This window comes from Ascidia mentula, chromosome 1 (assembly GCF_947561715.1).
Source record: "Ascidia mentula chromosome 1, kaAscMent1.1, whole genome shotgun sequence".
In the NCBI taxonomy this organism is placed as follows: Eukaryota; Metazoa; Chordata; class Ascidiacea; order Phlebobranchia; family Ascidiidae; genus Ascidia; species Ascidia mentula.
Window position 1 is genome coordinate 146,047 of NC_138566.1, and position 23,250 is coordinate 169,296.

General features: G+C 41.1%; 2 protein-coding genes across 3 annotated transcripts; both read right to left on the reverse strand.

Moving 5' to 3' along the window:
- Positions 1-12,124: 12,124 nt before the first annotated feature.
- LOC145906416 (uncharacterized) lies at positions 12,125-16,507 on the reverse strand. Of its 2 annotated transcripts, none has more exons than XM_082993841.1 (14): positions 16,380-16,507; positions 16,134-16,250; positions 16,005-16,080; positions 15,739-15,937; positions 15,213-15,410; positions 14,954-15,121; positions 14,611-14,764; positions 14,441-14,549; positions 13,882-13,988; positions 13,604-13,787; positions 13,326-13,501; positions 12,931-13,097; positions 12,504-12,704; positions 12,125-12,431 (listed from the first exon to the last, which is right to left on the reverse strand). In XM_082993841.1, exons 1-14 carry the CDS (start codon positions 16,453-16,455, stop codon positions 12,291-12,293), a joined length of 2,073 nt encoding a protein of 690 aa, XP_082849967.1. In that variant the 5' UTR covers positions 16,456-16,507; the 3' UTR covers positions 12,125-12,290. The 2 variants fall into 2 exon arrangements, with proteins under 2 accessions (XP_082849967.1, XP_082849961.1); XM_082993835.1 differs by having other exon boundaries at positions 16,134-16,259.
- Positions 16,508-17,651: 1,144 nt separating this feature from the next.
- Positions 17,652-22,889, reverse strand: LOC145902082 (uncharacterized). The gene is made up of 13 exons (XM_082989940.1): positions 22,696-22,889; positions 22,484-22,588; positions 22,279-22,354; positions 21,332-21,521; positions 21,081-21,278; positions 20,152-20,316; positions 19,702-19,976; positions 19,531-19,637; positions 19,226-19,403; positions 18,919-19,085; positions 18,453-18,616; positions 17,944-18,141; positions 17,652-17,846 (listed from the first exon to the last, which is right to left on the reverse strand). The coding sequence occupies exons 1-13, from the start codon at positions 22,772-22,774 to the stop codon at positions 17,712-17,714; spliced, it is 2,037 nt and encodes a 678-aa protein (XP_082846066.1). The 5' UTR covers positions 22,775-22,889; the 3' UTR covers positions 17,652-17,711.
- Positions 22,890-23,250: the final 361 nt, after the last annotated feature.

The following is a 23,250-nucleotide window of genomic DNA, read 5'->3' on the forward strand; positions in this document are numbered from 1 at the left end:
CGGCATAGAGCCCATTGCCCGCGTACAGCTTGGCGACAAGGTCTCTTGTATAGACGAACATTTGAAACCTTTCCGGGACATGTGATTTTTTAAATTTTGCACAGGGCTTGCCTGGAGCCTGCTGATGAACGTGGTATAAGTTAAAATACCAACTCATTTCAAATTTCCCAGCGAAATGGATTCAACCGCAGGTCAACGACTGTGACGAAATAGAGGTCGTTGCCCGATTATACCTTGGCGACAAGGTCTCTTGTATAGGCGAACATTTGAAACCTTTCCGGGACATAGGATTTTTTTAAATTTTGCACAGGGCTTGCCTGAGGCCTGCTGATGAACGTGGTATAAGTTAAAATACAAACTCATTTCAAATTTCCCAGCGAAATGAACTTAACTGCAGGTCACCGCCTGTGACGGCATAGAGCCCATTGCCCGCGTACAGCTTGGCGACAAGGTCTCTTGTATAGACGAACATTTGAAACCTTTCCGGGACATAGGATTTTTTTAAATTTTGCACAGGGATGGCCTGGAGCCTGCTGATGAACGTGGTATAAGTTAAAATACCAACTCATTTCAAATTTCCCAGCGAAATGGATTTAACCGCAGGTCACCGACTGTGACGAAATAGAGGTCATTGCCCGCTTATACCTTGGCGACAAGGTCTCTTGTATAGGCGAACATTTGAAACCTTTCCGGGACATAGGATTTTTTTAAATTTTGCACAGGGCTTGCCTGAGGCCTGCTGATGAACGTGGTATAAGTTAAAATACCAACTCATTTCAAATTTCCCAGCGAAATGAACTTAACTGCAGGTCACCGCCTGTGACGGCATATAGCCCATTGCCCGCGTACAGCTTGGCGACAAGGTCTCTTGTATAGACGAACATTTGAAACCTTTCCGGGCCATAGGATTTTTTTAAATTTTGCACAGGGTTTGCCTCAGGCCTGCTGATGAACGTGGTAGAAGTTAAAATACCAACTCATTTCAAATTTCCCAGCGAAATGAACTTAACTGCAGGTCACCGCCTGTGACGGCATAGAGCCCATTGCCCGCGTACAGCTTGGCGACAAGGTCTCTTGTATAGACGAACATTTGAAACCTTTCCGGGACATAGGATTTTTTTAAATTTTGCACAGGGATGGCCTGGAGCCTGCTGATGAACGTGGTATAAGTTAAAATACCAACTCATTTCAAATTTCCCAGCGAAATGGATTTAACCGCAGGTCACCGACTGTGACGAAATAGAGGTCATTGCCCGCTTATACCTTGGCGACAAGGTCTCTTGTATAGGCGAACATTTGAAACCTTTCCGGGACATAGGATTTTTTTAAATTTTGCACAGGGCTTGCCTGAGGCCTGCTGATGAACGTGGCATAAGTTAAAATACCAACTCATTTCAAATTTCCCAGCGAAATGAACTTAACTGCAGGTCACCGCCTGTGACGGCATAGAGCCCATTGCCCGCTTATACCTTGGCGACAAGGTCTCTTGTATAGGCGAACATTTGAAACCTTTCCGGGACATAGGATTTTTTTAAATTTTGCACAGGGCTTGCTTGAGGCCTGCTGATGAACGTGGTATAAGTTAAAATACCAACTCATTTCAAATTTCCCAGCGAAATGGATTTAACCGCAGGTCACCGACTGTGACGAAATAGAGGTCATTGCCCGCTTATACCTTGGCGACAAGGTCTCTTGTATAGGCGAACATTTGAAACCTTTCCGGGACATAGGATTTTTTTAAATTTTGCACAGGGCTTGCCTGGAGCTTGCTGATGAACGTGGTATAAGTTAAAATACCAACTCATTTCAAATTTCCCAGCGAAATGAACTTAACTGCAGGTCACCGCCTGTGACGGCGAAGTGCCCATTGCCAGCATACAGCTTGGCGACAAGGTCTCTTGTATAGGCGAACATTTGAAACCTTTCCGGGACATAGGATTTTTTTAAATTTTGCACAGGGTTTGCCTGAGGCCTGCTGATGAACGTGGTATAAGTTAAAATACCAACTCATTTCAAATTTCCCAGCGAAATGAACTTAACTGCAGGTCACCGCCTGTGACGGCATATAGCCCATTGCCCGCGTACAGCTTGGCGACAAGGTCTCTTGTATAGACGAACATTTGAAACCTTTCCGGGCCATAGGATTTTTTTAAATTTTGCACAGGGTTTGCCTGAGGCCTGCTGATGAACGTGGTAGAAGTTAAAATACCAACTCATTTCAAATTTCCCAGCGAAATGAACTTAACTGCAGGTCACCGCCTGTGACGGCAAAGAACCCATTGCCAGCATACAGCTTGGCGACAAGGTCACTTGTATATAAGCGAACATGTTCGGTTGGGTTTGGGTATATTTGTTGTTTCGCCTTAAACAGCTTTGGTTTTGTTTCCGGAGTCCAGCGATTAACTCGGAAAATCATTCGAAATAGTGGCATTCCCGGTTTGTTTTTATTAACGCCGGTGCAGTTGTCTTGTCGCCTGGTCCTCACCGGTGGTTCACGGTGTAAAACTTGCAATGAAAAAAATTGACACAATTTGTAAGTACTTGCGTTTACATCGATTGAAAAAGTTTACCACGAAAAGTCGTTTGAACTTTCTTCGTTCCAAAGATCTTTGGACCGGAATGCAAGTTAACAGGCGATTTAAAAAGTTGCTGAATTTTTGTGAAGTCCATAAATTACAAAACACATTGATTCAACGTCTTGATCTTTCTCCACATAGCCCAGGTCACCAAAAGCAAAATTTGTTTTACGCCACATTACCATCTTTAGTGGAGTGCCAACAAGAATACCCCCACAAGTTAAAACTACCAAACAGGGCCGTAAAAGCAGTTTTGAAACATTGCAAACTTCCAGTAAATGAAAAAAACAGGATGAAAGTAAAAAAGTTTGGCTAGAAGATAAATCATTTCGCAAAACGGCACAGTCGTATTTCAAACAACGTAATTGTTGCGAACCATCACCGAAGTTGTCCACACAGCCCAAAACGCCTTTCGGTGAGGCTTTATTTTGTATTTGTAACGCGCCCTATGATGGCACTTTAATGGTTGAATGTGAATCTTTCCAGCAATGGTTTCATCCCAGATGTGTATTTGAGGAAACGGCCGTCGCTGTAGGTTTAACGGAAAATCAATGGAAACGGTCGCATTTGGTTTGTCCTGGATTTGATTTGTGCTCGAAATCTTGTTTTGTATAACATAGGCCATTAAAATCCGATGATTTTGCTGTTGGTGGTGATAAAACTGTGACAAATAATAGAGAGCAAAGAGTGATTGACACCGATGAAGGGATGTTTCCATCATCGTTTTCTGGACTAGATTTTCAGTCGCATGTAACAAGTTCACCTGTCGCACTTTTACCTGCTTTTACTACACCCTTGACAGCTGTATACACAATTTAGAAGTGATGAGGCATCTGCAAAAGTTCACAATAATTTGACCAATGAAAACAATGGCATGAACTTTAATTCGATATTACATGAAAATTTTGACGTGACAAGTGAACTTGGTGGAATAAGTTTCGAAACCCATTAATATGCAGCCGACGTCGCGATAGACAGTAAATTCGTTCTTTCACTTCAGGAATGGCAATTAGAATAGATTCGCAAGTCACTTTGGTAGTAAAGCGTACGTTGATGTCACAGTAATGCACCTTCGGAAAATTTACGCGGGTTGTGTCCCGAACAAAGCTAAAAATTACTTGTTTAACTGTAGTGGCGTGAAGAATATCAAGAACTTTGACAAATGTTATAAGGAAGGTTGGGTATACTTGTATTGTACGCACAAAAGATGTGAAAATTGTGTTTGTGAGGTAAAATTTAAAGTGACGTTTTGGTCGTATGTGGATAAAGTTGAAGGCCACGTACAAATTACTGGAAAACGAAACCATCACCGCGCTTGTAAAAAATGTAGACGTGTGTGTGGACTAATGAGGGAAGAACTTCGCAAACAACTGCAGCATCAAACTGCAGTGAAACAATATCGCGATATGTTTGACAAATTATTGCCAGAGGAACGTTGGTTCGGGGCTTGCACATATTTGCCTTCACAATCAGTTTTAAACAACATTAAATGCGAACATACTGGCAGCAAACGAATAAGCGATTTATGGTTTGTAAATTTAAATATGCAGCTACTAAAAATGGATAAAAAATTTATTCGTTGTATTTCGGCGCATTTTCCTATGGTGGCAATGTATTCCGACGCACAGATAAAAAAATTTTATCGCGTGTGCGCGTTTGATATTGCGTATTTTGATTCCACTGGCACTGGAACTTCCTCACAAATTGGCGCCAATGTCTATTACAATCCAAAATTATGTGAACGTTTGATAGATGTGGTTTTAAGCAGAATATGTTTAATGTCTAAGTTATAACTTATAATGCTTGGGGATTTGTTACGGCAATTCCACGACGGTAAATCCACCAACGAACAGGCCAACATGTTTATTACGTACTCGAAAGATTGCAATGTGATAAAGAGTTGCCTCCACCAAACAATCCTTCACAACAACAAAACTCAAGGAATTATTGAGCAACATTTTCGAGATTGAAAACGAAACATAATTGATGGAAAGCGAATAGCTCGAATAGACGATTTTGCTTTGAAATACTATGATGCCATTAAAGTTTTAGAAAAACTCTGCCGATTCGTTAATGAGCTTTCGTGGAAAACCGAACAAATCTCCTTCAAACCCAAACAACACTAAAACCGCTAAACGAACATTGGTTGTGGAGTCAAAGTTTAAAAAGAGGAAAAGAAACAAAACTAGTTTTTACTCATCATATGTAAACGTTTGAAATACGAAAACGAAAAGTCACTTTCTCCGAAACCAATGTCAACACTTAAATGCACCCCGACGATGACATTTTTTACAAACTGTCCAAAACAAAATATACGACTGTAAGAAAATTGCAGATTTCGTTTGGAATCATATACCTTTAACCCCAACTTCAATTTTTGACACCGCCCTCGTCATGCCCTGTCATCAGTCAGTTTCTTGGTTAGATTTGTGTTCCCTTTGCAGTAGACCTCGTGGGAAAACTTATTGTGCTTTAACTCAAAACCCGGCGAAAACACATGACGACTTAACAATTAGTTGGTTAACGGACAACGTTGTAGATTGTTATATTTCCAGAACACTCCGTTATTGTAATTTACGGCGCCTTTGGGTTTGTGTCAACTATTACAGCGGGAGAAATTTTGCAAGGCAAACAATTCAAAAATATTCGCAAAGCACTTCATGGTATGTTTCACAACGAACGTTTGTGTGAGCATGTTTTTATTCCAGTTCTTTTTGATGGGCATTTTGTGATTTTGTGGTTTAAAAATTTTGAGAACGAAATGGTTCTTTATGATTCTACTGGAAGTTCGCGAAAGGAACTCAGGTCTTTAGTAAGAAAATTTTTAATTTCGATTTTTGTTTCAATAACCGGTCGTGATGTTTCTTTTAAATCCGACTCACTAGTACATCAAAGCGATCTGTCTAGTTGCGGTTTGTGTGTATGTTTCACCGTAGAAAAAATTGTAAACAACGTAATTGGGATTGATAAGATTGAGTTCGACGTTGCGCGATATCGTATTTGGATGGTGTCTGCGCTTGTCCAGGAATCGATCAGTTGCAGTGACAAATTAAATACTTTGTTAAAAACAAGCTAGTTTTGGCCGGTCTTACAAATTTATACAATAACTGTTGGTTAAATTCTGTGTTACAAGCTCTTCAAAGTTTGTTAGATCGCCCTTGAGTTTTTCCCAGTAAAACAACGATAGAAGGTAGGATTGGTCACTTAGTTTGTCATCTTACACTGAACAACGTTGATTCCTCATCATACTTGCAATTGGTTAAAGACGTTTGTAGTCACCCTAATTATAATTTAAATGAGAAGCAAGACCCCACTGAATTTTTACTGAATTCCCCCCCTTACAATTTCCCAGGATGAAATGAACAATATAATGCGATTCGTTGAATATTCGTTTTGTCGACGTCTCCTGCGTCAACGACTTGTTGGTAGTCAGGTTTTCCGTGAATCATTTTGCGGCCGAGATTTGAAACCAGGTTTGATTGTGGAAGGAAGCATGTTGAGTGAAATGTTGATTGACAAAATACTGAATGTGAACTTTTCCTAAAAAACGTTTTGTACTTTGCTATTTAATGAGTACGAGTAGCAGTACATACGAGGAAACGTGTAGAAGGGTCGGTTCCAAACCATCGATTTGTGTTTAAAAGGACGCAGTTAAATTTGCCAGCCTTCTTATGTATACTTGTTGTTTTCCCGTTCATTTGGTATACATTTTAGATAAACAAGAGTTTTTCGGAAGGGGGTGGCTGACTACAAAATGGTTCTAAACCAGTGTATAGGAACACAACCATGCATGTGAACTAACTTATCACTTATGTTTTTGTTATACATTCAGAATAACACAATATGTTTACATTTCAGATCAGTTATTTTCTTCATTTGGATGTGATTGCATCCAAATGTAGTTTTATCTGCAAAATAAAACCACTACGATTGCCGGAACTTTGACGTGGTGTAGCGGCTTTATACCAATACCGGCATACTGATACAAAATAGGCTAATTTATTACATCTCACAACCAACCGCCTCTATGCAGTCACCCACCATAACCTGCGGTTAAGTCCATTTCCCAGGAAATTTTGAAGCCCGTTGGAATTTTCACTTGTATCACGTTCACCTGCAACCTCTAGGCAAGCCCTGTGCAAAATTAACGAAATTCTATCGCCCGGAAAGTGTTTGAATTTTCGCCTATATGTCCAGATGTCTCCGCCGCCATTACGCTCACAAACAGCCTCTATGCCGTTACACACAACGACCTGGGGTTGAGGCCGTTTCGCTGGGAATTATGGAGCCGGTGGGTATTTCAACTAATACCAAGTCCACCTGCATGCTCCAGGCAAGCCCTGTGCATAATTTAAAAAAATCCTATGTCCCAGAAAGGTTTCAAATGTTCGCTTATACAAGAGACCTTGTCGCCAAGCTGTATGCTGGCAATGGGCTCTTAGCCGTTACAGGCGTTGACCTGCAGTTAAGTTCATTTCGCTGGGAAATTTCAAATGAATTGGTATTTTAACTTATACCACGTTCATCAGCAGGCCTCAGGCAAGCCCTGTGCAAAATTTAAAAAAATCCTATGTCCCGGAAAGGTTTCAAATGTTCGTCTATACAAGAAACCTTGTCGCCAAGCTGTACGCGGGCAATGGGCTCTATGTCGTCACAGGCGGTGACCTGCAGTTAAGTTCATTTCGCTGGGAAATTTGAAATGAGTTGGTATTTTAACTTATACCACGTTCATCAGCAGGCTCCAGGCAAGCCCTGTGCAAAATTTAAAAAAATCCTATGTCCCGGAAAGGTTTCAAATGTTCATCTATACAAGAGACCTTGTCGCCAAGCTGTACGCGGGAAATGGGCTATATGCCGTCACAGGCGGTGACCTGCAGTTAAGTTCATTTCGCTGGGAAATTTGAAATGAGTTGGTATTTTAACTTATACCACGTTCATCAGCAGGCTCCAGGCCATCCCTGTGCAAAATTTAAAAAAATCCTATGTCCCGGAAAGGTTTCAAATGTTCGCCTATACAAGAGACCTTGTCGCCAAGGTATAAGCGGGCAATGACCTCTATTTCGTCACAGTCGGTGACCTGCGGTTAAATCCATTTCGCTGGGAAATTTGAAATGAGTTGGTATTTTAACTTATACCACGTTCATCAGCAGGCTCCAGGCCATCCCTGTGCAAAATTTAAAAAAATCCTATGTCCCGGAAAGGTTTCAAATGTTCGTCTATACAAGAAACCTTGTCGCCAAGCTGTACGCGGGCAATGGGCTCTATGTCGTCACAGGCGGTGACCTGCAGTTAAGTTCATTTCGCTGGGAAATTTGAAATGAGTTGGTATTTTAACTTATACCACGTTCATCAGCAGGCTCCAGGCAAGCCCTGTGCAAAATTTAAAAAAATCCTATGTCCCGGAAAGGTTTCAAATGTTCATCTATACAAGAGACCTTGTCGCCAAGCTGTACGCGGGAAATGGGCTATATGCCGTCACAGGCGGTGACCTGCAGTTAAGTTCATTTCGCTGGGAAATTTGAAATGAGTTGGTATTTTAACTTATGCCACGTTCATCAGCAAGCTCCAGGCCATCCCTGTGCAAAATTTAAAAAAATCCTATGTCCCGGAAAGGTTTCAAATGTTCGTCTATACAAGAAACCTTGTCGCCAAGCTGTACGCGGGCAATGGGCTCTATGTCGTCACAGGCGGTGACCTGCAGTTAAGTTCATTTCGCTGGGAAATTTGAAATGAGTTGGTATTTTAACTTATACCACGTTCATCAGCAGGCTCCAGGCAAGCCCTGTGCAAAATTTAAAAAAATCCTATGTCCCGGAAAGGTTTCAAATGTTCATCTATACAAGAGACCTTGTCGCCAAGCTGTACGCGGGAAATGGGCTATATGCCGTCACAGGCGGTGACCTGCAGTTAAGTTCATTTCGCTGGGAAATTTGAAATGAGTTGGTATTTTAACTTATACCACGTTCATCAGCAGGCCTCAAGCAAGCCCTGTGCAAAATTTAAAAAAATCCTATGTCCCGGAAAGGTTTCAAATGTTCGCCTATACAAGAGACCTTGTCGCCAAGGTATAAGCGGGCAATGGGCTCTATGCCGTCACAGGCGTTGACCTGCAGTTAAGTTCATTTCGCTGGGAAATTTCAAATGAATTGGTATTTTAACTTATACCACGTTCATCAGCAGGCCTCAGGCAAGCCCTGTGCAAAATTTAAAAAAATCCTATGTCCCGGAAAGGTTTCAAATGTTCGCCTATACAAGAGAGCTTGTCGCCAAGGTATAAGCGGGCAATGGGCTCTATGCCGTCACAGGCGTTGACCTGCGGTTAAATCCATTTCGCTGGGAAATTTGAAATGAGTTGGTATTTTAACTTATGCCACGTTCATCAGCAGGCTCCAGGCCATCCTTGTGCAAAATTTAAAAAAATCCTATGTCCCGGAAAGGTTTCAAATGTTCGCCTACACAAGAGACCCTGTCGCCAAGCTGTACGCGGGCAATGGGCTCTATGCCGTCACAGTCGGTGACCTGCAGTTAAGTTCATTTCACTGGGAAATTTGAAATGAGTTGGTATTTTAACGCATACCACGTTCATCAGCAGGCTCCAGGCCATCCCTGTGCAAAATTTAAAAAAATCCTATGTCCCGGAAAGGTTTCAAATGTTCGCCTATACAAGAGACCTTGTCGCCAAGCTGTACGCGGGCAATGGGGTCTATGTCGTCACAGGCGTTGACCTGCGGTTAAATCCATTTCGCTGGGAAATTTGAAATGAGTTGGTATTTTAACTTATGCCACGTTCATCAGCAAGCTCCAGGCCATCCCTGTGCAAAATTTAAAAAAATCCTATGTCCCGGAAAGGTTTCAAATGTTCGTCTATACAAGAAACCTTGTCGCCAAGCTGTACGCGGGCAATGGGCTCTATGTCGTCACAGGCGGTGACCTGCAGTTAAGTTCATTTCGCTGGGAAATTTGAAATGAGTTGGTATTTTAACTTATACCACGTTCATCAGCAGGCTCCAGGCAAGCCCTGTGCAAAATTTAAAAAAATCCTATGTCCCGGAAAGGTTTCAAATGTTCATCTATACAAGAGACCTTGTCGCCAAGCTGTACGCGGGAAATGGGCTATATGCCGTCACAGGCGGTGACCTGCAGTTAAGTTCATTTCGCTGGGAAATTTGAAATGAGTTGGTATTTTAACTTATACCACGTTCATCAGCAGGCTCCAGGCCATCCCTGTGCAAAATTTAAAAAAATCTTATGGCCCGGAAAGGTTTCAAATGTTCGCCTATACAAGAGAGCTTGTCGCCAAGGTATAAGCGGGCAATGGGCTCTATGCCGTCAAAGGCGTTGACCTGCGGTTAAATCCATTTCGCTGGGAAATTTGAAATGAGTTGGTATTTTAACTTATACCACGTTCATCAGCAGGCTCCAGGCAAGCCCTGTGCAAAATTTAAAAAAATCGTATGTCCCGGAAAGGTTTCAAATGTTCGCTTAAACAAGAGAGCTTGTCGCCAAGGTATAAGCGGGCAATGGGCTATATGCCGTCACAGGCGGTGACCTGCAGTTAAGTTCATTTCGCTGGGAAATTTGAAATGAGTTGGTATTTTAACTTATACCACGTACATCAGCAGGCCTCAGGCAAGCCCTGTGCAAAATTTAAAAAAATCTTATGGCCCGGAAAGGTTTCAAATGTTCGCTTAAACAAGAGAGCTTGTCGCCAAGGTATAAGCGGGCAATGGGCTATATGCCGTCACAGGCGGTGACCTGCAGTTAAGTTCATTTCGCTGGGAAATTTGAAATGAGTTGGTATTTTAACTTATACCACGTTCATCAGCAGGCTCCAGGCAAGCCCTGTGCAAAATTTAAAAAAATCCTATGTCCCGGAAAGGTTTCAAATGTTCGCTTAAACAAGAGAGCTTGTCGCCAAGGTATAAGCGGGCAATGGGCTCTATGCCGTCACAGGCGTTGACCTGCGGTTAAATCCATTTCGCTGGGAAATTTGAAATGAGTTGGTATTTTAACTTATACCACGTTCATCAGCAGGCTCCAGGCCATCCTTGTGCAAAATTTAAAAAAATCCTATGTCCCGGAAAGGTTTCAAATGTTCGCCTACACAAGAGACCCTGTCGCCAAGCTGTACGCGGGCAATGGGCTATATGCCGTCACAGTCGGTGACCTGCAGTTAAGTTCATTTCGCTGGGAAATTTGAAATGAGTTGGTATTTTAACTTATACCACGTTCATCAGCAGGCCTCAGGCAAGCCCTGTGCAAAATTTAAAAAAATCCTATGTCCCGGAAAGGTTTCAAATGTTCGCCTATACAAGAGACCTTGTCGCCAAGGTATAATCGGGCAACGACCTCTATTTCGTCACAGTCGTTGACCTGCGGTTGAATCCATTTCGCTGGGAAATTTGAAATGAGTTGGTATTTTGACTTCTACCACGATCATCAGCAGGCTCCAGGCAAGCCCTGTGCAAAATTTAAAAAAATCTTATGTCCCGGAAAGGTTTCAAATGTTCGTCTATACAAGAAACCTTGTCGCCAAGCTGTACGCGGGCAATGGGCTATATGCCGTCACAGGCGGTGACCTGCAGTTAAGTTCATTTCGCTGGGAAATTTGAAATGAGTTGGTATTTTAACTTATACCACGTTCATCAGCAGGCTCCAGGCAAGCCCTGTGCAAAATTTAAAAAAATCTTATGGCCCGGAAAGGTTTCAAATGTTCGCCTATATCAAGCGACTACATCACTATCTGCCTGATACATGACCGCATCAAATTTACAAGTTTTGTGACCTTAAAGTATATCTTATGTGAACGAATATTGTCAGATTCGATAGCATAGGTATGCTAAAGTTACATTTGATGTTTTTCGATGGTCAATGTGTTCTAATTTGGGTATGTAGTTGCGTTTTGTTTTTGATGAATCCCTTAAAGTGGTGTTCATTCATGCGTGAATTATATTTCGTTGAAACAAAAAAATATTTCGCCGAAATGACAGTAGTCAAGAGACCCAACAACAGGGAGTCAATCACCCGTGAAACTGTCGACTCACAAACAAAACTTACTCAGCATTATCACAACTGCTCATCCGTTAAACACGAATATTGATTTTCTAAATCATAACTCTAATATTTAGTTTATTTACACAAAAACGTTGTTACACACAGAGCATATTGTTTTTTTTCATAGATTTGCCTAAAGACCAACTATTTCGATACTTTAGGACGTGTGTAGCATTGCCCAAGTACGTGGTGAACGAAACGTTTCGTTGATGTAAGATGAATTGCTTGTTTTTTGTCCTTGCAATATTTTTTGACTGTAGCCTACAACTTTTGGCAGAGACAAAGAAAGAAACAAATCCAAGTAGATATGGCAACTGCCTTTGTACATGGACTGGTTTAGAATTTGCATTTATAAACGAGAGCAAAATGTTGATAATTCTAAATCTAATGTTGAAAAAATGAGATTTCTCTTGACCCAAAAAATGCTTTTCCCGAAGGTGAAAACTTTTTATTATTTTATTGTTTGTTATCCAAGTTCTTTGCTCTAAATACAAATAATTTTATTTTATTTATGCAGTTAATGTTTTGTTATGACAATAGCATCGTTTGGCAAAGAAGCTCAAGATTTTGCAATGGTGAAGAAAATATCTCTAGTTTCAACAAAAACGACTTCACACAAAACAATTCTAACATCACGGAGTCTTTCACTGTTACAAATGTTTAAAATGTAAAAGTTTCACAGGTTTCGTCAGTCATCCTGTTCCGTTTGTAAATCCTGTCATTACAGCATCTGTGGGGACCTCTGTACATGCATCTGTTTCCGCAACATTCCGCCCTTTGGAATGGAACCACATCTCCAATCTACGATAAACAAGTTTTGGAAGAAATGTAAAACACAAAAGTTTTTCACACAATATTGTGGATTAAACTTACAGGTTGTAAAATGTCCTTGCAACAAATCTGCAGCTTTCTGTCGTAGACAAACCCAGCACAACATCCGGATTCCTCGAAGGTTTTCGCTTGCAGAACTCCATTACAACAAAAATCACTGCTTGTATTGTAGAGATCCACGCCACAACACTTAGTTGTCGCAACACCGAACTCAAAGTCATGCAACACTGGTTCGCTTTCCCCCTGGCAAAACAGGAAGGTTGGATTCAAGTCAAGTACAGGAATGAACAGGCCTTGATTGGTGAAGGTTTCGAAAGTAACATTCACTTGGGTGCATAGGTCTGTTTTAAACTTTGAACTGCTACTATTTTAAAACTTGTATAAACGGGAAATGACGTCACAATACGTTTTGTTGACGTCACCTTTCTCATTCATAAGACGAATCAACTGTGGTTTAGCGCGGATTTACCTCCCCTTCGCAGCAAATCTGTTCGTCAGTTTGGAACATAACCGACCCACAACATTTGCTCGTCCATCTGTTTGTTTTATCGAAGATTTGGCCGAGACAACATAGCTGTGTATCTTCATTATAAACTCCCGCCACATCACAACATTTCGCCTTGCTCGAATGCACACCTGTGTGACGTAATAATGATGTTTTTTGAGTAGTGCAAATATTCAGATCAAGTAAATTATGCATGAATACCAAACACACATAAAAATATATTTCAAAAAACTTTCAAAAAATCCTTGCTAAAAGCAAATAGCCGAGGAATTCTTGAATCTAACCCCATCAACAACTTATACCACATATACATGCAGTAGACCACGACTTGAGACCACAAAGCCTCGTTATGACGTCACCTTGCGGTATTGTCATGTTGACTCCGTCACAACAGAGTTCAGCGTTTTTGTCGTAAGGTCCGTTGTTTCCACAGCAACCAACTTGTTCCGATTCGTTGGGATTCGGGTAAACCGAAGCCCCGCAACAGCTGTGTGTCTTCGCGTCGTATCCAACGTCAACGCAACAAGAGGGGTAACTGTGACGTCACAGGCAAACTGATTATTTTTGAGAAATACTAGAACATTACAGGCGATAAATACTTACGTCATACAACACACTTTATGACGTAACAATGTACCTGTACTTTCCATACACCCTCTCCCCGCAGCAGATTGTCCCCCCTTCTACGTCATAACCTTCACCCCCACAGCATCGGGGGGCTTTGAAGGGGCCGAACGGGCCGTTTTCACAACAAATTGCTTTCCCCAGGTCATCACCTTGGCTCTCCTTAAAGTAAGCTGTTCCTCTACAACAGCTATCACCTTTGTAGAAAATAAACTTGGTAAATTGTTACTGCAGACAATCCAGCTATAATTACATCATAATCGAAATAATTAGTGTAGAATGTAAACTCACCCAAAACCCGATCTGAAATGCGGAGGTCGCAGCAAATTGCTGAGTCAGAGAAATAAGGTTGCGTTCCACAGCAGGTGTCACCCTGACTCAGCAATCCTAGAATTCCCCTGATGATAAATGACGACACATAAGAAAAAGGGAAGATGCTTTTACACCGGTTCACAAGTTTTATTCAAACTTGATCGACATGCAAGCCTATGTAGCATAGAAATCTGTGCGAATATTAACGCTACGATTTCGTGTAGTATTTGAACTTAAATTTATAAACAAAATTACACGTGGTGGCTCTGTTCACGCCTAATCATTAAAATTCGCACGGATTTGTGTTTTACACAGACTTATATGTGGAGTCAAGTTTGGAAAAAACTTTGTGATCCGGTGTAGTAGTATTTCCCGAGAAAATGTGTGGGGCGCCACCGTGCGGGTGAATTAATTCGGTTTGCTTTGTGTAAAAATGAAAAATGGAATTGAGCCTGGTCAACAAAAACTTGCAACACATTTGCTCGAAACAATAAATAAAAACTCTGCAGAGATTGTGATCAACATAAACAACATATACTCGCAACAGATGAGACCGCCGTCGTCTTTATAATAGAAATCATCACCACAGCACGTGTCCCCTCCACTGCTCTCTGATTGGTAAACCTGGTCGTTGCAGCAAAACGAACCTACCAATCAAAACGCGACACGTCTTTAACTCTCGTGGTTTCATTGTTTTTATTCTCAAACCTTTATCAGGGAAGAATGCGAAAGTTGCGCAACATTCGGTTCCTTCCGTCTCTCTGTTGAGGAGGTTGCCTTGGCAACAGATCGATTTCTCCAGGTTGAAGGGGATTCCCGCACAACACTGATCCGCCCCCTCAATAATCGCCACAATAGCGTCCTTGGTAGGGGGGTAAATTGTTTGTGTTGCGAGCGGCGCAAGAACATTTGTTTGTTACGTTTCATTGTTAAGAACAATTATGAACTCCAAAGCGATAATAAACACGTTTATTTAAGCAAAAGTATTAAAACTTGCGCCACATCGGATAATCACGTCACAACAGTTAATTACGTCATAGCTGAAACTTACGTCACAACAGATGAAGAATAACGGATCGTAAGCCTCCCCATTACAACAAGCTGTGAGGTTTTTGTCTGGGGGATTCACCGGGAATAGCTTGTCTGTACAACAAACTTCCTGCCCGATCACACCGAGTCCGCTATCTCCACAACAGAAGTTTAATTCCTTTTCACCAACCTGGAACATTCAAGCGTGGTTGGGATTCGAACCATCAAACTTCTCGTCTGAATGAACTTTTAAAAAAACTTAATTTAATCGAAGTCGTCACCTCGCCGTTGCAACAAAACTGGGTTTTCTTCGAGTAAGGGGTTAGCAGCCCTTCCGCGGTTGAACAACAATCAGTCTGTGATGCAGGAAATTCTAGAATTCTTCCGTCGCCACAAGGACAAGAGTGACGACGTTTATCAAAGGAAACGGTGTCACCGCAACAAGCCGAGTTCTGAACATCCCGAGTCGCTGAACGAACCTGAGAACAAATTTCCGGCTTAAATTACAATAATCGGAAGCTAAAGCAGTTGCAACAAATCTCAACAAACCTCAACAAACCTCAACAAACCTCAACAAACCTCAACAAACATTACATATTTTTGTTGGTAAAGTTTTTGAGGAAAACTGGATAAATAAAATCGTGTGAGAGATTTGTGGAAAAAAACTTTTTCGATACCTTCCACTTAAAGTTTAGAAATTGATATCAAGAAGGGGAAATTCCCATGATTTGTGTGACAAAGGCAGTGACGTCATTATATCAAACCCGTGGGGGTCGGGGGACATGTACCAGTAGAGTCCAATCTTACCCTCCGTCCACCGCAACACAAGTCTCGCTTTGTGTTGTAAACTTGAGGGGGAAGGTCGTGTCCATGGCAACAACTCATGACGCCATATCTGACGCGATCAACCCCGCAGCATTCGTATTTATCGTTGAGTACCGACTGATAGTTGAACTTGAAATGACCCTTACCGTGGCCTGTCCACCAGTAACAACACTCCTGGTACCTGGAAATAACGTTTGTTGAAAAGTCAGAGTTATTGTCGGTATTTCGTCCGAACACAAAAGTTGAACCTCGGGAAATATGGATTTCCATTGAATTCTGACCCACAGCACTGTGCCCCACTTGAACTATCGTACACCTTCCCACCTGTGCGACACGTTGATTAGATGGGGTTCGAACCATCAATCCCCTGTACTCACCGCAGCAAAATGAGGTGCACTGGTCGTAGAGGTTTGTCACGAGGTTCCCGTCCACGTTGTAACCGAAACACTGAGGGAAGCCAAGCTGGAAAACAATTCCATCGACTGGACCTGAGCCTGAAATGTCTTTTATGTTAAGACCCCAGGGAAGAAGAAAATAATTTAATGTTAGAAAATGATTTCCTTAAAAGCTGATTTTCATGAACAAAATTTTGCGACACGAAATCCACAGATGACGAAACTTACCTGGATCAATAATTCCTTGCGGGGAAGTCCCACAGAAGAAAGCAACGAAGAAAGCACAGAAAGTTATTCGAATCATCGCTGTGTCGACCTCGCTTTGTTACAAGCAGACTGGAATGCAAGAAACAAATTCCCATTATATAATGTGATAAGAATATTCCAGAATAACTTCTTAGTTTTGAAAAATAATTCAAGCACTTTGCTATGTGACGTCACAATAGCGAATAAAATTTTGTGCGAAACTTCGGGCGGTTCTTCTAACTTTTCACTTCTGGTGTTGAACGTCAACTTTAAACATTCAACTTCACAACTTTGCTTTCTGAGTTCAACAAAAATTTTTGTTGCAAAATTCACTGAAATCTGATACAACCTCTGTCCACGTTTAAACTAATCACGATCGCGCGTCTCATTATAACAATATGATGATTCTAAAACATTCAAGCAAACAATCGAAACTTCACTGCACGTCCAGTTATTGTGATGTAATAATAGCGCGTCAAAGCCTCGAGCAGCGCGTTCTGTTACAAATCGCCGCAAGGAATAAAAACTTCTCGTCGAACCGGTGTCTCGCAAAACTGTGATAAGCGATAAATTTGCATTTCGACTCTTTGTCCGCTTCAGGTCGCGGTGACGTTTCACTGACGTCTCAACCACTGACGTTTCAACCACTGACGTTTCAACCACTGACGTTTCAACCACTGACGTTTCAACCACTGACGTCTCAACCACTGACGTTTCAACCACTGACGTTTGCACATAAATCTCATTTTGATTGCGCATTTGTTGATATTTTAGTGTTTTTTCTTTTATTTGACAAACTTTTTTGAATGACCTACGAATAAACGCAGCCCAACCTTATTTTCCTGGTAAACCACTTTTGATGACGTCAGAGTGGTCGCGAAGCCTTTGGGCTTTACAAAACATTTTGTTTCTGATGAGATTTAAGTGTTGAGTGTTACGTCACAATGCATTTTTTGTTTGTCATGTAACAAGGCTGTGACGTATTTCTGTAAATTTGCAAGTTTTGAGGGTTGTATCGTAAAATGCGTCAACATATTTTGAAAACAGGAGTTTATCAATCATATGTTGAATGTTTACAAGATGCCACAACACCTTGTTGAAGGCAGTGGAGCGGAACGAAATTATCGACATCCACTTTTAAAGTAAGCAAGGAATAATAACTTAATAAAAACTTTCTTCACTATTCTGAAAACTCATCTGCAATCACCGGGATTTGAACCCGCAACCTTATGACCGTGTTTAAACCGAACAATATTGTGCAACATGTCTCGTTTATTGAAAAATATATCACACGCCAATGTCCCGATGACGTCATCAGAAGTTAGAGCAAGTGACGTTGGTTCTTGCGTTATCCTGATAAATTCTGTCGTAACAGCAAGATTGTTTTCCTTTGTAGAAGCATTCGGATCCACAACAATCAGCAAATTCCCAAGGAACACTTGGGCTTATCTAAAAACAACCGGGAATTAAGACCAAGAGGTTGAAGGTTCGAACCTCGGCAAAGATGAAAACGCAATATGCAAATTATGTGGGAAATGTTACTTACATCTTGCAGGTAATGACGACAGCAAATTTTCTTTGTTCGGTCATAAATGGAACCAGCGCAACATGCTGACTCATCAAACTCTTTATCACGTAAGTATCCGTCGCAACAGAACTGAACGGTGTCGTCATATATGACGTCACCACAGCATTGTGATTTAGATCCGTATATTCGGTCATAAAGGATCGGTTCCCCGCCATCCTGTGCAGACGAATATCAATGTTTGGAAATAATAACGCCAATAAGTTTCGTTATTTTCATAGGTTTGTTACAAAAGTGTAGGGGTGGCTGGTTCGAATCCCGTTGACGGCCATTACTAACCTACAGTGGAAATGTTAGACATTTCATGCACCAATATATGCACAAAGTTAAGATGTTGCTGGTTCGAACCCAACTAGAGGACTCAGTTACTGCTTTAACTAACTGCACTTTATTATATTGTTGGTGCTTGTTAATGTGTGATAATCAATTGCAGACCAGCAGTGTTTGTAATGGAAACAACAATATCTCACATTCGGTTTGCAGCATATCTTCTTTGTGTCGTCATAAACCTCATGTCCACAACATTGGCTGTTAAATGAATACGTCTTGTTCATGATGACGTCATCACAGCATAGATCGTCGTCTTTGTTGAAGGCTTCAATGCCGCAACATTCTCCCCGGCTCACGGGCGTTCCTGCACAGAAACCATGCAACAAATATTCTCAAAGTCACCTGAGGGTTTTTTACAATAAATAAATTTATGTGAAATGACGTCATGGAAAGTTTAAGATATTTTGTGAACTTTCCAGGTTGCGAGAAATCACGGCAAATTTGGTTTCACCTCTGTTTGTTTCAGCACATTTAAATACCAGAACCACTATCGTAGAACCGTCACCACCGAGCTGTCACAAACTGAACTAATGTTTGAATCAAGGTCAGTTGCCGGCAGCTCTTTTACCATGACTTGCTCATTTGCCCAATAGAAATCGTACCAACCTACAGGAAGGCTTGCGTTCACTCCTTGGCAACACAGTTCGCTCATCCGATTGTACGGATAAACTCCACAACATGATACGATGTTGCTTGCTCCAGGATAAACAGTTGAACCGCAACACACGTGGGTACTTGCGTCATAACCTACGTTGACGCAACAAGCAGGCCAACTGTGACGTAACAAACATAAAACGAATAAATAATCAATAGAAAACAAGTGAAGTTTTAGTGGTAAATTTCGCATATTCAAATTACGTTCTATCCCTGCTATGAAAGTTTAAACAATTCTTTACAATTTTAAACAACTCACGTTAACTTTGTTGTAACTTTCCCGCCACAACAAACAGCGCCACCTTGTATGTCGTAACCATCCCCTCCACAGCAGGATGGTGTCTTGTATGGTCCGAACGGACCATTCTCACAACATATCGTCTTCCACTGGTTCTCGTCACGTTTGATGTACGGTTTCCCGTGGCAACAAGAATCACCTGGCGTCAGATATACGTCATTAAACAATTGTTTTGTAATGTTTGCTTGTCAATTATTACAAAGGGATAAATTTAAAAATATATTTAACTGTTTAACATGGAGTTATGAAGGATTTGATGAACTTGCCCAGTGAATTGTCGAATACAACTCCGTCACAACATAATGACGTTTTATTTGAATAAGGGGAAGTCCCGCAACACTGATCGCCCAAAGTTCGATCTCCGAGAACTCCGCTGTAAAAATGAATTTGAATATTTTGGTGAAAAATTTAGCAAAGTTGTCAAAGCCTTTCCTTACCGGCAACAAATTTCGCTTCCTTCCTTGTAATAGAACGTGATGACGTCACCTCTTATGCAACATGCGTCTCCATTAACTTCCGGTGACGTAGTATAAACGACGTCATCGCAACAGAAGCTTCCTTTGTCGGGAAAGAATGCGTTTGTTCCGCAACATTCTGTACCTTCTGTTTCCACGCTCCACAAACTCGACCCGCAACAAATCGATTTAAGGGGGTTGTAGGGGTTTCCCCCGCAACACTCAACCTCACCCTCCTCGATCGGAAGCACGTTACCCTAGCAACAACATCACTGTGATGAAATAATCTTCCTTTGTCAGTCATGTCAAGCTGTGCCAATGCAAATTTACGTCATAACACGAAAAGTGTGACGCCAACATTATACACAGAGGACCAACAATGGAAAAAGCAGAACACTATTACGTCACAATGGTTCTACTTCGATCACTAACTTGACAACAAATATGCGTCTTAGGGTTGAAAGGCACGTTATTGCAGCATGACGTCATGTTCTTGTTATGGGGAACCACTGGAACTAAAACGTTGTTGCAGCAGACGTCATCACCAGTCCTTCCAACTTCGCCGTCGCAACAGAAATCCTGACCGATTTCACCAATCTACAAAAAACACATTCGTATGTTGGTGTTTTTGAACGTAGACAACTGGTCAAATGGTTGTTAACCACATTTGTAATATTTCGATCTTGAAACAGATTATTCAAAATAACTCACAAACAAAGGTTGGCGATTAGCGCCTGTGTGGTCTTTTATTTATTATTTCTGGTAATTTAAAATAAAATATCGCCCGACTCTGAGCGTCAACCACTGTTTGTGAGTTATTTTGGATACCAGGCAAGATAGGACAGATCCGTCGGAACCACCTGGAAAACAGGCGGAGTTCAGTTACCTGAATGACATTTTTCGCTTAAAACCGAGTGTAAAGTGTTGGGATTATCAACAACTTGTTGTAGAGGAACGTTCTACCCGATGAATAATGATCGTGGTATGAATCATGACAGAAAACATACACAAGGTATCGGCAAAATTGGTGTTTCAAGATGCGGCCTTGTAAAGTTTTAATCATAATGATTCATCGGGCACTGCGGAGATATCTCCAAAGTTAAATGTCAATGAGTCACAAGGACAAATGAAGGTTATTTGTATGTTGTTTGGAACTTCCTACAATTTTTTTCAGGGAAATTCGTAAAAAGACTTTTCACGAGATTATGCGAATAATAGATAATCGTCTAAAACTTACACGATATGTTTGATAATCGTCTAAAACTTACACGATATGTTTGATAATCGTCTAAAACTTACACGATATGTTTGATAATCGTCTAAAACTTACACGATATGTTTGATAATCGTCTAAAACTCACCGATCCTAAACAACAGAACTGAGTATCTGTGTCGTAAGCAGCCTTTTTACCGCCAGCCCCGTAGCAACAATCAGCTCTACTTTGAGGTCCAGGAACCACCGTCCCGTCGTTACAAGGACACGATTCCACGTTGGGATTGTACGATGACGTCATCCCGCAACATTTTGATTCCCAGAAATTATGCGTTCTGGTTGGAACCTGGAATGGAAAGTTGTTTAAGTTGCCCTAACCAGATAATGACGTCATCCCACCGCGTTGCCAGAGCAACAAAGTTCAGTCGGGCGGTTATAGACGGAAGGTGCTTCCCCATGTCCATAGCAACAACTTTGACTTCCCGGCCAGTAAATCTTCTCCGCTCCGCAACATCCGTATCCGTTCCTCATCTCATGTTTCGGGTAAGCTTTCCCAATCCCAGTCCACCATTTGCAACAGATCTCCATTCTGCGAAAAGTCAACAATCCATCATCAATAATGTATTAAAATCCAAACACAGCGATCTTCAGACAGCTCAGATCGATTTATTTAGAGAAAAATATATTTCGCCTAAAACGGCATCATCAGTTTCTCCATTTACCAAAACTTATTCAAATAGATATTTGATTTGAATAAGTTTTCGTAAATGGAGAAACTGATGATGCCGTTTTAGGCGAAATATATTTTTCTCTAAATAAATCGATCTGAGCTGTCTGAAGATCGCTGTGTTTGGATTTTAATACATTATTATTGATACGGTGTGCGATCGACAGCCTGCCAGGGGCCTTTGGTTTTTTTGGATCCAGATTTGATTTACTAATCACAATCCATCATCAAATATCAGTTCTACTTGAGTAAATATTTAATTCCACAAAGCGATCTGTGGACAACCCAGATGAATTATATCGATACGGTGAGGGATCGACAGCCTGCCAGGGGCCTTCGGTTTTTAAATTGATCCACTTTTTATTCATTAATCACATCAGTTCTGCTTGCTTTGCAAACCTTTCAACATCAAACAAAGATAATTTAACAACTGCAAACAATATGATGGTGTTAACTTTGAAAGTTGCCACCATCGTAATTAAGACTTCGCCTTAACCTGTGTACTCACCTACACAGTTATGTTCATCAAAATAAGTTTGTCTGTCATTCAGTTAAATCCACCCCATTCTATACTTTTATTCTAAGCAAAGCATCAACATTATTAACAATATGGACTTACTGTGGATGATATGGAGAGCCATGAGTTTCCGATCCACAACATCTGTAACTGCTGTTCTTCGGCACGATGGAGCCACCTAGTGTAGAAGCAATATGCTTGCTTGGATTCACTCAATCTTTGCAAAAACCAAACAGATACAAACGATTTATCGTGGCTTTAATTACGTTCAAAGTTTTAAATAATATTTGTTTTTTTCGAATCTCACCGCAGCAAAACGATACGCACGGATCGTAAGCTATCGAAGATTCTGTTCCATTTGCATCAATCGTTGTGCATTCTTCCAACCCAGGCTCGAATGAGATTCCATCAACTATAGAAATCATAAGTTCTCCAAGTTTGAATAAGTTATTTTAATTGTTAAGTTATGTAATTACAAAAAGGTTACGAATATTTAGTTGGAAGCACTATCTCGTATACCTGGAACAGGTGGCAGAAGCACGATTGGCTGCGATAACACGGAACAACCAAAAGTCAAAATCGCCAACCACATAAACATGTCGCTATACAAAGCTTACACTGCAAAGAAAGTTTTAACTAACGTTCTTTATCTCTGTTTTTCTCTGTGACGTGACAATGTGGATTCACTTTCCGCAACAACTGATTGTGTGCGATTCGAGAATCTTGTTAAACTTTATGACGCCGACAAAACGCCCGAAGCTGCGATATCGCTAACCACGTGATTCATTTTCAAGCCTTGAGGCTCCATACTGTTGTTGTTGTGACGTCATAATAACAAACAACTTTGAACGCAAATTTCAAACCAACTACGAACTTCACAAAACCCCACCAACCGGGTGAAACCGTGTGGATTTGCGTTGAACGCCAAAGGGTAAAGGTTCGAATCCCACCTCAAACAAGAGCTTCAAACTGCTTTCCTGTTAAATAACATTTCGATGGTGGCGTTATTGGTTGAACTCGTGCATTAACCACAGATGAACTTTAAATTGTTGCAGTAAAAATGACTTTTTTGCC

Bases quoted from the DNA above. Each gene is read 5' to 3' on its own strand.
- LOC145902082 (XM_082989940.1), bottom strand. From the start codon at position 22,774: ATGTTTATGTGGTTGGCGATTTTGACTTTTGGTTGTTCCGTGTTATCG. The intron at 21,522-22,278 runs GTAAGTCCATAT...GACTTTTCGCAG, and splicing joins GGCTCTCCATATCATCCACA to AATGGAGATCTGTTGCAAAT. The intron at 19,404-19,530 runs GCAAGTTCATCA...ATCTGACGCCAG, and splicing joins TGTATTCGACAATTCACTGG to GTGATTCTTGTTGCCACGGG.
- LOC145906416 (XM_082993835.1), bottom strand. From the start codon at position 16,455: ATGATTCGAATAACTTTCTGTGCTTTCTTCGTTGCTTTCTTCTGTGGG. The intron at 16,081-16,133 runs GTGAGTACAGGG...CGTGTCGCACAG, and splicing joins GTGCACCTCATTTTGCTGCG to GTGGGAAGGTGTACGATAGT. The intron at 15,938-16,004 runs GTTCAACTTTTG...CGTTATTTCCAG, and splicing joins GGAAATCCATATTTCCCGAG to GTACCAGGAGTGTTGTTACT.